General features: G+C 33.3%; 1 protein-coding gene across 6 annotated transcripts in view; it reads right to left on the bottom strand.

Moving 5' to 3' along the window:
* Positions 1-13,892, bottom strand: part of LOC118203169 (uncharacterized) — a 201,261-nt gene that overhangs the window by 182,226 nt on the left and 5,143 nt on the right. For 2 of the 6 annotated variants that reach the window (XM_085812544.1, XM_085812543.1), the window contains exon 1: positions 4,188-5,060. The exons of 1 other annotated variant lie outside the window; for it this stretch is intronic. In XM_085812544.1, the coding sequence (XP_085668670.1) occupies positions 4,188-4,295 (108 nt within the window). In that variant the 5' untranslated portion in view covers positions 4,296-5,060. Of the gene's footprint in view, positions 1-4,187; positions 5,061-13,892 lie in introns of those variants that run through there. 3 more of the 6 variants (XM_085812547.1, XM_085812546.1, XM_085812549.1) reach the window with 2 other exon arrangements.

Genomic DNA, 13,892 nt, shown 5'->3' on the forward strand with positions numbered 1-13,892 from the left:
ACTACATCCTCAGGACATCCCGGGATATCCCACTAACCTCCTAAACACATCCCATTATACCCTAAAAACATCCTATCTAAGTCCCATCGACAGCGTATGGGATGTTATTAGGATTTAAAGTCGTACATACTACATCCTCAGGACATCCCGTAATATCCCAGTTTCCTCCTAAACTCATCCTCCTGAGTGCTTAATGTCACATCCCAGTATATCCTTAGGACATCCTATCCTATTCGCAGCAACAACATTTCGACCTGAACTCGAATCCAGGCTAACGAGCTGACTATATGGTTGGTTTTCGTGTTTTTTTTTTTTTTTCAATACCAGACAGTTTTCCTGGAGTGTCCTCCACGAAGGTATTCCTCCCCTTATGTGCCTTTTTGTTTATTTACTTAGAATCATGCATGTTTAAGGAATTTTAATAGTGCAGTTGTAGTGCGGTATTCGTCCTCTTTACTATGCGAAAATTTTTGTTTAGAACAAGTCGAGTTCGATGAGTCACGACTGTGCGAGAGCTCTCTTGTTTACCCCTTTCGAAACAGTGCTATGAGGGCCCACGACGTCTTTTGTTACTATTCCGTAAAGAACCCGCGCTATAACTGTAAATTTTTCGCGTGATTCTGTACTTTTTCGCGTATTCAGTTTCAACAGTTAGTAAATCCTAAAATTTGTTAACAATGAGTTTTCGGAAAGTTAAGGAGAAGAGTTTAGTTTAGTGACGGAGGACGTGGGCACCACCCCTTTACCATTATGTTAATTGGTTTAGCGCCACTTCCACCCTTATCTAAAGCTGACTCATGTTAGAGCCACACGAGATCCACTCATAGGACACATTGATTAGTGTTACAAAATATAGATATTAAAAATGGTTACATCTGTGTGAACATAATACTTATGAGTTATGAACAAAACTTTAGCAAGTGACACATAAGATTACAATTCAATACCCTAGCTAATGAAACTAAAACTCGAAACAGCCAATAATAATTCTGCAACAACATTAACTACCCAATCAAATGCATTGAGAGCCGAAACTAACTCATTATGAATTAAAATTTCATCCAGAACACAATTTAATTGCTTTCTGCACTTCGGCTTAGATAGATTGCTGCTTACCACTTCTCTTTTTACGGCAAAGCTGTGAAAAATGTAAACTGGCACTCTAAGTTATTTGTGGCCGCAACATGTTTACTGAAGTAAAGATGAATATTTAATCCGCTTCATTATGAATCAACATTCTGTGCAATTAATATTTGTACAACGTTACGTCTAAATCTGCTTCATTGCATAAACCCTCTTTACCTGGGTTAAATAACAGAAGTGTTTTAAATGATAAAAATATTCATCATTTAAAACACTTGTTTGGCCGGCTATGTTAAATTTAAAAACATTTATTTCGGACAAATAACGAAATCTAACTTTTCATGCATTCTGTCTTTTCCTAAACTTATATTTGGGAAAATTTTATGTTTGTCAAGATAAAATAAAAATGCAAGAAGCTTAACTACCACACGGCAAGAATTGAGAAGAATATTCAATATCAACATTTGCAATTTTTGATGTCATTTTCGACTTGCCTCGAGAGATCAAGTGAGAAATTAATAAAGTCGAGGAAATACGTTTGAATGAAATGCAGTAAAAAATGTGCATAAATGTTATGACAACTTCATATAACCTTGACTTCGCACAGAAAAGTAGAAACATGATTATAAAATAAAAAAATCTGAAAGGTTTCAGATTTTAAATAACGTCCAAAGGGGCGTTTTCTTAACATTTCGTCTGTTACCGTTTTTATTAAATATCACGTTCTTCGTGCTTAAACCATAAAATTCAGTTTAACAGCAGTATCGCAAAATAGTTTTAAATTGAGCATATCCTTTGGAATTTCCGATACACAGTCTCGCGCGTTGGAGGTAAAAATGTTTTTTCTGTATAACGTTGCCATGGCTCGCTTTGAAATCCTGGAGTTTATTGCTCAAAAATTCGTTAAAGTGTTACAAAATATGAAATCGATCATAAAACAAATTCCAAATTTTAAATTTGGGCTTCCACGTGCCCATATTCGTAAGAGAATCACGTCATTCAAAATTCGATGGCTCTATGTACCTTTTTTTATCACAATGCGAGAAATATACATACATTTATGCAGATTTTTCATTATTTAATTTCTTCAAATATAATGCAGGACTCTAACACTTGGTGGCAACAGTTTGAAAAGTGAACCGACATTTATAGCGATCCAACGCAAAATCGCGAAACGAAAACAATAGTCCTTTCAGTGACAAAGCCCCTTTGAACTAATAATTATAAAAGCAGTAAATAGTTATTACTAAAAAAATAAAAAATAATCATTGTAAAAAATATAAATCGTTACTATAAAAAAGTTAATTAAACAGTTGTTATAAATAATATATAATAAACAGTTATTATAAGAAAGTTTGAATAAGGCATTATTACATTAGTTGTCATAAATATAAATAGTTATTATAGAAAGGAAATAAGAAAGAAAATAAAAGCCTAAAATAATTATTATAAGAAATAAACAATATACATAAGGATTTTAATGAGTGCAGCATTTCAGGTGTTGGTTTGGTTTGTTTAATTATGGCAAAGCACTCCAGGGCATCTGCCGAAGGGAAGGGATGCTTTTGTGGAGAACTTTCGAAAGAAAACTGTATAGTATACACGTTCCACATCGGGAACATCTATGAAAACACCCATACAGGTAGCCCGTTCGGAGGAATTCGAACTTCGGAGCAATCTACCCCTTTGGCGTCTCGCGAGCCATCATTTATGTGTTGTGCCGGTAATTAATAATAACAAAGATATAAGGAACTAAATTTATTAGTTTAAATCGTTTATCATTTGTTAACCAATAACAGACACATTAAATTAGAAAGAAAAATTAAATATTTTAGGTTTTGCCGAATGCCAGCAAACTGGCGAGAGAAAAATGAAAATATTTTATATCGAGAAGCGGCAGCACATTTCTTTCAAATAGCTTAAATTTTAAAAACAAATACCTTATGCTTTGACGAGTGGAAACACATTGCTTTTTAATTGTGGAGTTTGTTAATCAAGAATTCATTTATTTCGCACAAAATACGAAATAAGTCAAAAATAAATCCTAAATTCAAAATCTGAACTTCGAGGTGCACATGTTCAGGTGGAATACTGCTTGAATTTAAAAATTTGAGGCAGTTTTTCGAAGAATACGAAAAACTTATATACGTGCACACATACATACGCACACATACTTATATGACTGCTATTCGTTTGCGCGGCGAACGCCTAATATAATTACCATAAAAAAGGAAAAATATGTAATTATTTCAACGAGTTGAGTTAGTACCATTTCATAAAAATATTCAATATTTCACATTGCATTTTTATTTTAATTAATCAGGTTTAAAAGCAGGAAAAATATAATTAAGAGCTGCATTTATTATTGCTTTTATAGCGCTTAATTAATTCATCTGTAACAGATAGATTAAATTTGAAAGCTTTACTGAATGGCAAGATGTTGGCGCGTGGAAAATAAAATTAATTTCATTTCGGGCAGTGGCAGCACATTGCTTTCAAACAGTCTAGTGTGTTGACTAAAATCGAAAGCTTTATATCTTGCATTTTGCCGAATGGCAGCAGTCTGGCTCCGTGGAAGTAAAAATGCTTTATTTCGAACATTGTTGCCATTGCTGGCTTTTAAATTGTTGAGTTTGTTCATCGAAAATTCGTTAAATTCGTGCAAAAAATGAGATAAATTAAAAAAATTAATTTGAAATTAAAAATCGAAAATTCGTTAAATTCATACAAAAAATTAATTAAATTATAAAAAATTAATTTGAAATTAAAAAATTCGGGCTTTAAATTGCACATAATGGATGAAATATCACATGTGTTTAGAATTTGGTGGTTCAAGATGATGTCGTTGTATCGAGAATGCGAGAAACATACATGCTTACTAAATCACATACATACATACAGATTCTTCATTAATTAATAATACAAATAAAGAGGAAACCGGTTAATTTGCATTACGCCTTATCCGCTACCGGTTAATTAGAATCTGACTCAATCTTTCAATCAAAATTAGTAATGCATAACGTGATTAAAAACTTATGAGAAAATAATTACTTGCAAATATGTTTGTTTTTCGTTGGGGGGAACAAAATAACATTCAAACTTACTTTAGAAACGACGAGGGGTAATCCTGTTCCAGCTCCACCCTGCAGTCGAAACCCCCAAGGAAATCCACCGCTCAAAAGAACGGATAACTGGTCTTTTCTGCCCGTCATAATGACCAGCTTCTTTTTCTTCAAAGAAGTTGAAGAAGTTCTGAGCAAATCGTAACTTTCTTAAGTTAAGAAAACAGTATCAATTGTGATGAATTAGGATGAATATTGATTTCTTCTAGTTCTATTCGTTAACTGATATACAAATAATATTCCATATCCGTAAAATATTTATCATAAAAAAATGAGCACTTGATTTTTGCACGGGGCGGGGTAATTCATCTGTCGGAATTACTTTTCACAGATTCACCCTTTCTGAAGAATCAATTCTTATAGTTCCCACAATATGGGATGTTAAATCAGAAGATACTGACTGCCCCAAACCGTACAAAATACAGTTTTAGATGAAGTATGTTGTAGAACAAAAAAATTCGTAACACTTCTCCCGAAAAAAAATTTGAATAAATTTTGGAAATAATTATTCTGAAGATCGCATCAGAAATGTTGAAAGTTTATCAGCATCTTTTCCAGGAAATTGGCAGTCAGAACCGATCACTATAGCATCTGTTCTTTTCTTTTTTTTTTTTTTTTCCTTCTAAAATCCCGCTTTTAAAGATTTTTCTGTCCCGTGCAAATAGCGTCTCAAGATAATCCGCTTACTTGTCGAACATTCGTTAATTTCGATCGATTTGTTTCGAAAACGTTCCAAAGAGAATAACAGAATAATAAGATTGCGTCAGTCACTAAGAAATAGCCGAGAGAAAGTCTAGTTCCTCGTGGTTAGATTCCTTGCTCTCTCCGGCGTCCGTAGGATCCATTTTAGGCACAACGGACCTCGTCTGCTTCTGTCTCTTCCTGCCTACGCCAGAAGAGGAGAGGGGTCGTTCGAAAATTACCGAACATCTGTAATATTCCGCAGTGTTATTTATATCCCAGCCTTATTTTTAGACCCGTTTTCTCCCGGTTTATTTCCCTAACCTCGTGATTCTAAACCTTTTCATTTTTAATAATTTAAAAATTTGGCAGCGCATTAAGGGGACTCATGCACCTTAAAACCCATAAGATCTTCCAATAGGTGACTGTTACAAGAATTGGGATAACTTGTTCATTTTAAAAGCAATTACTTCCAACTTTTTACAGCTGACTACATAATATAGCTGCTTTCTGAAATAGTCATCAGAAAGTTTGTGTTGCCAAAAATATTTTTATAATTTAATACGCTTTGTGACAACATTTTTCGTCATGTTTCCACCTTGCGCGCACAGTTTAAAACATTCTGTTGCATAATTTAATTCCATATTTAATATATAGCTTTTATAACATTTAGAAATTACTGTGAAGCTAAAATTCTAAAAATTTCACGTTAAATTTTTATTTTATTTGGAGTTAAGTGTATAAAATGTATTTGATTAAAAAAAATTTGTAATGTTTTCGTCCGTAAAATTTTTCAATATTAAAATATTTATCATATTTTTGGTTCAGTTAAAATAGTACCCATATAAAGAATTCCATCCAATTTCAAGTATGTATCATTAGCCATTTTTAAAATAACATGCGCGCAAGGTGGAAACATGGCGAAATATTTTGTCACAAAGCGGACTAAATTACAAAAATATTTGTGGCAACACAAACTTTCTGGTTACTAGTTTCCAAAGCAGCTATATTATGTAATCAGCTGCGAAAGGTTGAAAGTAATTGCTTTTAAAACAAATAAAATATCCCAATTCTTGCAACAATCACATATTCGAAGATCATGAGGGGTTTAAGGTGTATGAGCCCCCTTAAAAATAAAATATATTTAAAAGAATTTAATTTGGTTAACTGATTGATATGCCTATAATACGCTACCTAAATAATAATCTACGATAATAGCTTTCCATGAAATATGAAGTAAAATTGCTTTACGAAGGAAACAAAAAGTTTATTTAAAGACTAATTAAAAATTACATTTAATGTGAAATTTAACAGTGAAGTTTTTTGATAACTTCATTTATATTTGGGCGTAAAAAGGTGATGTTATTTTCCTTTCTTGATCCAGATACAAAAATCTGTATCCTTTTTACATCCTCGTGTGAAATATTGTAATCGAGAAAAATTTCTGGCATCATACTTTAACGAAAATACTGATTTTGGCCGCCCTCGAATCCAATTGAAGTATTCTTTCGCGTTACATCTGCACGTACGGACAGAATAAAAAGACTCTTTTTTTCCAAATAGATTTAAAATGGGTTCAGAAGAGATTTTTTTTTCGTTACGTCTGTACGTAGATATTTATGCATCTCACGTAACTCAAAAACGTGCGGAACGTTGAAATTTTGTATATGGGGCTGCTATAACATGTAGTTGTGCACCTCCCGTTTTAGTTGCAATCGGCCGCACAAAAAGTATATATATGTTGCGTGCGTACGGGTTCGTTATGAAATGAATGCACAAGTCCGATGAAAAATGAACAAAAATTTATTATTATCACAACAAAAATGCTTAAATTTTCTCAAATTATCATGCAGTATTACAATATCTCACAGTAGTTATCTTTTAACTACTCAAATGTCCAATAGAACGTAATTCAAAACAGCTAAGGAACGCTAATCCGCGAATTCGCTACAATCAACAACAGTAGTTTTCTAAACAACAAACTAAGCAACTACTACAAACTGAGATGTTTTCCTCCTTTTATAAGATTTTAAAATCACGCGCTAGAATTTTCCAGTACTTTCTCGAAATCAAAAAGAGATATTTATTTATTTAACGCACGCGCTCTTGTATTTTTAATTTTTCCGGCTTAGCTTTCTTTTAATATTCGTCACGCGCTGCACTGCGCGAGAAATAAAACCATTTAATTTATAATTGAACTAACATTAGCTTTTTAAATACCAAATTCGTAACAGTATATATATTAGAGACATTAGGTATTTTGGAAGCAGGAAAGATGAAAAATCAACAACGCCTTCGCCGGGAATCGAACCGCGGACCTCTAGAATACCGACCCACCGTGCAGACCACTACACCACGAAGGCACGCTAGGAAAGCGGTAGAAATACCTTATATACTCCCCTTTTTAAAGAACGACTATGGTTTTTAGGGGACCCAATTGCCAAATCCTGAGTAAGAAGAATCCTCATTCAACACCTTTTTAGTTCGGGCGCCACTGTAGAGACATTAGGTATTTTTGTGAAGTAGGCAAGATGAAAAATAGGCAACGCCTTTGCCGGGAATCGAACCGCAGACCTCTCAATTACGCTCTGAGCGTGCAGACCACTACACCACGAAAGCTCGCTAAGAAGGCGGAAGGAATGGATTATAATATATATATCCATTCAGTTACCTGTCTCAGTGAGCTCAATTTTTTTATTCTTATACTTTAGTGTAAATTGTGCCTTTTTTTGCTTTAAAAGTGGTTGAATTAAATTGTTCTTATGTTCCGGTTAAGGTTTTTACTTCTTTAGTTAATCTGCATGCAGTACTTGCAGAATTATCAGCAATTTAAAAGTTGAAGTATCACTAGGCCTAATGAGGCCGACATTTATTTACTTTAGAAACTATTAGTGAAACGGGAAATTAAGTCAGTTGGCGCATCAAATTCAGTGTCCTTTATGCAAATTCTTATGAAACTTGCAATTACACCCCCCCCCTTTTTTTTCTCTCTCTCTCTCTCTCTCTCAAAGAGTTAGTATGGGAAGGCATTACCAGTTGACCTATGGTACATCGCTGGTGTCCCCCATACTTTTACCTTTACCTTTACCTTTTGTCCGATGGGATGGAACGTAAACTTTCAGTTTTGTGCACCGAAAAATTGGTCTTCCTGCATGTTGGGTGAATTGCTGCTTGTCTTTCAATTTTTACAATTAAAATTAGAAACTCTAATTTGACTTAACTCTAATGTCAATTGGAAATTCTAATTTAAATTGTATTTTTTACTTTATTTGGTGTTTTAGGTTTGTATTTGGTGTATTTTACAGTATTTAATGAAGATGTTTTGTTCAACAGTAAAGGTTCGTAATGATTTAAACTTGCATTCCGATTTTTTTTTAAAACAAGCATGTTGAATTTATATATATGTGATGAATCAGCTTTTGTCCGGAATAAATAGAATGCTGAAGAATCATAAATGTAGTCGTAGCTTAAATAATCAGACGATAAGTTTAAAAAACAGGATCCATTATTTATTATTCAGGAGAAAATAGCAATTACAAAAATCAGATATCCGGAGTAAATAAAAGAATTACTAATAACTTTTTGTATGAAGTTTACTGCATCGTGACATTTAAGAAAAAGCCCCGATATTCCTTTTGCGAGTCTTTTTATAGCCTCTGGAAAGGCGGAGCTTCCAAGAAATGACGTCAGTCTCGTCAGCCAATCCAGTTCGCTTTAAATATTTCCAGAACATTCTAAAACTGTACGTGTAGAAAAGGCGGGAAAACAACTTGACTACGGGGCTGTGGATTTAATTCCACGTACTTTCAAATAAGAGAACGTCGCCATTAAAAATGAAAAGAACATACAGTTAGATTTTTAAGTGTATTCTTGATTATGGAATTTTATTATTACATATATATATATATATGTGTGTGCGTATACAGTCGCTTATTTTAAAAAATAAGATCAAGGAAAATCATAGATGTATACTTTTTAGCAGAAGTATATTTTTTGTAGCGTAGAAAAAATTGGACAACAAGGTTAACTTTTTTTGTGCGATTTATGTCTAGATCTTAGTTAAATTAATGTGATATTTGCCGATATTAATCTTAGCATTTATTAGCATTTTTTTTTTTTTTTTTTTTTTTTCTAAAATAAATTTAGTATTTTTTCCAGCCTGTATGAATAATAATACATATAGATCTTGGCACGAAAATAAAAAATACATGTCACAATTATTTGTAATAGTATAATTATTATAAATTATTTAATAACTGTGAATAATTATTGTATATATAATAATTATTGTATAATTATTATAAATAAGTTAATCTTTTACTATAGGAATTAAAAATCGATAATTTTTCAAATTATTATCGATTATGGGTCCAATGTTTTTTTTAATATTAAATTGCTGAAACATGAATATTTTCTTCATTTCAGAAACTTCTTTGATTAGAAGTAAATAACTTCAACCAACGATAGCGGAAAAAAATGGCTGGGTGAGGACTTTAAAGTCGGGTAAGAGGATTAAGTGCATTTTCATACTTTTAGTACTGCTAATTTCAATAAAAAAAGGGTGGTGCACAACGAGATGTTATACCAGTCCCGTACGCGAAATTTCAATGCTCTCCAGCTAATCGTTTTTGAGCTATGTCAGATTCATACGTTCGTACATGCAGATGACACGAAAAATCCATTTTTATTCCATTTTACAATCCGCTTTGAAATCCGTTTTGCAAAAAAAAAAAAAAAAAAAAAAAAGAGTCCTTCATTACGCGCGTATAGAAGTGACGCAAAGAAGAATCGTCCAAATAGATTCGGGAACGGCCAAATTGGATATCTCCATTGAAATACGATACGGCTGATTTTTAAATTTTACTTACATACGCTGTCCCAGAAGAAAAGAAAGAAAATTCAAGATAAATTAATATTTAATGTTTAATTTGAGCAATGCATTGCATAAAATGACTATAAATATACTTCTACAATTTACAATTTAACACAGAGTTACACACACAAAATTTAAAATTAACTTTCGGTCCCACTGGGCTAAAAGGCCCTGAAGTTGGTGCACCAACGGACTTAATTTACTATTCTCTTAAGAGTTTCAAATAGCAGCCTCGTTAGGCCTAGTGGATAATGAGCTTTATATTTTTATATTGTTAATAATTCTACAACTACTGCATGCAGATTAACTAAAAGCATAAAAATCTTAACCGGAACATAAGAACAACATAATTCAATCTCGACAACATAATCAAAATGTGCAAAAAGTGCACATTTTACAGAAATATAAGAAAATCTCATAGAAACTTCAATATAAACATGCTCTCCGCTCTACCGGATGGTGGAAGCAGTAAAATTACGAATTTTTGCAGTTGTTTACGAAAAGAAGGTATGTGCCAAAAACAATTTCAGCATTAAATTTTAAAAACTTCAATTTAGAAAAGATTGCTTTACCACATTGTGTTGTTATACAGAATAAGTGAATGTGCAAAATCTGAGCTCCATAACTTATCAGGATGTGATGTCATCTTGAACCACCATTTTACTAGCAGCTTCTATGCTAGTAAATTTGTCAAGTAGCTCATACCATTCATTAATTGTTTCAGCTTTATCAGTTTCTTCAAATATGGGATTTCTGTGCTTGGTGAAAGTCCTATAAACTAAAAAAATCTCAGCAATTTTTTCTTCTGCTTTTTCTAATAATTCTTCATCAACATGATGTAGATCGTCTACCTCGGACTCGAATTCTTCTATTAATTCAGCAATTCCTTCCGTTTCTTTCTCGTCTTCCAGTTCTTCGCTGTCATCCGAATAACTTTCTGTTCAATCTTCCATGTTTTCACCCTTGAACTTGAAAGGTTTCTGTGGTTTTCAGTTTCATTGTGGATGATGACATTTTCCTTTTCAGTTTCAACTTTTGTTGTATAATCTACACTTTCTTTTTCATCTCCAAGCTCAACAGTATTTATGCTGTCCTTATTGTACTTTTTGTTTCTGTTATCATCCAGAATTTCTTTTTCAGTAAATTGTAATAGTTCACTGTTATCTGCAAGTTTATTTTCAGTTTCAAGATCTGCAGCTTCTGTGTGATTTACATTTTCATTTTCAGTTACTAAGTCAGCTTTCACACTTTCCTTATGGATTATTAAGTCATTCTTTTTATCATCTACTTTTTCTCTATTTCTGTAAAGGGCAGTTCTTTACAACTTTCACAGAATTTTTTAACATCTTGCTTAATAGTAGGCCAAAAGAATGAGTACTTGATTGGTTGAATTGTCTTTTTCTCACCGAGATGGCTGGCAAGAGAGATTTCAGGTGCCATTCTTAGGACTTGCCTTCTTTTTCCTAAAGGTAACACAACTTGCTTAATGTTTTTCACCACAGATATATTCGGAATGAGGTAATATGCCATCATCGAAAGTATATGAATTTTGGGTACTTTTCCGTTTCGCCGGCGCAAATCTCGCCAAGCAGACTTTGTTGGCGACAACATAAAATATACACATAAAAAATGTTAGTTCTAAGAATTTTTTAATTTTGAATGCATAATATCGTTTAAAATTTTAAAATTCCAATAAATAAAGACATTAATTTAAGAATTTACTATGCTTTCATGGTTCAACATCCCAATTCGCCGGTTCACATCACGTGACTCCAAGTGATCTCATCTCGCGTAAACTACGCTCCAAAAATCTAATTTTCTTAGTAATTACCTACAATAATTTCAAGTTAAATCTTAATTTGGAATGCAGGTTTAAATGCAAGAATTATTTCAATTCGTACGAATAGCTTACTCAGAAATTATGTGAAACCGTAGTGCTTTACTTCGCTAGTGCATTCTCATTAGAACTGATGAATTTAACCCTTGACTTTGAATTTCCTACATTTTCGCCTTCGGGTGAGCGGTGTAATTGCATCCTAATTAATTACCGCGAATGGTCTTACGGCATAAAATTTAACTAGTAAAAATTCTATGTAATTGTATGCCAGTATTGAAAGAAACAATCAATCTGATATGATGCGTAAAAGGTTACCAGCGAGGATATTCCGTTTGGCAACAGTTGTATCATTATTGGCGACTTTATCGCCTGCGCCGGCGAAACGGAAAAGTACCGAATTTTGATTTTTATTTGCCCATTCAAAGCATTTTTTCAGAGTTTCGTCTTGTTCTTGATGTGTCTTGAATTCTAGTCTTACTCTGTTCGTTCTTTTCAGAGACTCTATGTTTTCTTGGGAAATCTGATTAACAACAGCCAAATTTGTAGTATTGTCTTCAACTGGTGAGCGTTCATCATCTGTCTCTTTGTACTCTAAGGGGGATGCATCCCAATGACGATCACAGTTCCACAGTTCGATATTTCCACAGAGTGTTTCATAAGCTGAAGAACTCAATAGCAAGTCGGTAACTAGCTTTTTTGAAACAGCACACGTAATGGACACCTAATGGACACATGTAATGGACCAGGTGAAAATCATCGTCAATTTTCATCTGGAAAATCTTTAGTGGAGTAATTTCGTTTTCACCAAAAGCAGAAGATATCTCTATTTTACTTTCTTCTTCGCAAGGTATGTTGTCAACCAATTTCTCACGGACTACTGAAGAAATTTGTGCTCCCGTGTCTACGATTCCATTTAGAATAATATCTCCACATTTAACTTTGACAAGTTTTAATTCATCTATGTTTCTAGACACGTCCACTGATTTTGAGACAGGAATAGAGATCTTGGCAGTTAGCACTTCTGTTTTTTCTTTTTCTGTAAGGGGTGCTTGTGTTTGTATTAAGTTGTTTTGTGCTGTTGCAGAAGCACTTCTTGGTATCCGATTTTTGGTATATAACTTAGATGTATGACCTTCTTTTCCACAATTATAGCAAGTTATTTGAAACTAGGCTTTTGTGGTTCGTCACTCTTACGGAATGGGTACACTCTTGGCGTGTTTTCAGCGGACAGCGATTTATTTCTGAAAGCTCTTTCTGGAAGTGGAGAACGAGGTTGCCATTTTTTATTAGTTCTGTCTGTTGATGGATTACCACCAGTCCGTTTTGAGATATTACGAACACTGTCATATTCGTCAAATTTATCAGCTAATTTGGTTGGAGAAACGAACTTCGCCCAGTCATCAAGAAGATGGTCTCTTTTCTTAATTTGGTCAGTAATAATCAAGTCTTTTAACGCGGCAAAATTTGTAATTTCAAGACCATTGATCCATTCTTCAAAATAACTTGTAATTTCGTAGCAAAAATCTCTCCATGATTTTTTAGCCCTCTTTTGGTGCATCACAAATTTTTTTCTAAAGCTTTCAGGATTTAATTTAAATCTCTTCAATAAAATGGCCTAAATGTACTCATGATCTTCAAAATTTTCTTCAGATTCCCTACCAATTAATTGAATGATTTCAGATGGCTTTAAAGTCAATAAACATGAAACCCAATCTTTAGGATCAATCTTTGTCCTTTTAGCTTTTCTTTCAAATAAGGATAAATAAATCACAATATCATCGTGTCTTAAATTGAATTTGGGAATAAGCTTAATTAAATCAAAATTATGATGTCCATTTTCATTTGTTGGTGGAGTTTGTGTTAGTCGAACACGAGATTCAATTTCGAGTTTCCTCAATTCAAACTCCATTTGCTCTCTTTTCTGCTGTGCTTCTAATTCTTCTTTCCTTCGTTGTTCCTCAAGCTCTTCTTTCCTTCGCCTTTCCTCAAGCTCTTCTTTCCTTCGCTGTTCCTCAATCTCTTCTTTCTCCTTTCTTCGCTGTTTCTCAATATCTTCTTTCTCCTGTGATGCTTCTTTGGCGAAATGAAGCAACTCCAATGATGGAACACAGCAATAACTTTTATTTAACACTCAAAAAAAATGGCGACATACAAACAAGAAGAGAAAACATATTCTATCATTTAAAAATAAATTACATTCTTCGTGCGAGAGTCGCACGAGGCACTCGAGTCTGGTTTCAAATATTGCCATTCACAAATACCTTAATGTTCATCTATTTAAATTATTTAAACAAGA

This window comes from Stegodyphus dumicola, chromosome 3 (assembly GCF_044657685.1).
Source record: "Stegodyphus dumicola isolate Sdum_Otavi_A_Nest chromosome 3, ASM4465768v1".
Classification (NCBI taxonomy): Eukaryota; Metazoa; Arthropoda; class Arachnida; order Araneae; family Eresidae; genus Stegodyphus; species Stegodyphus dumicola.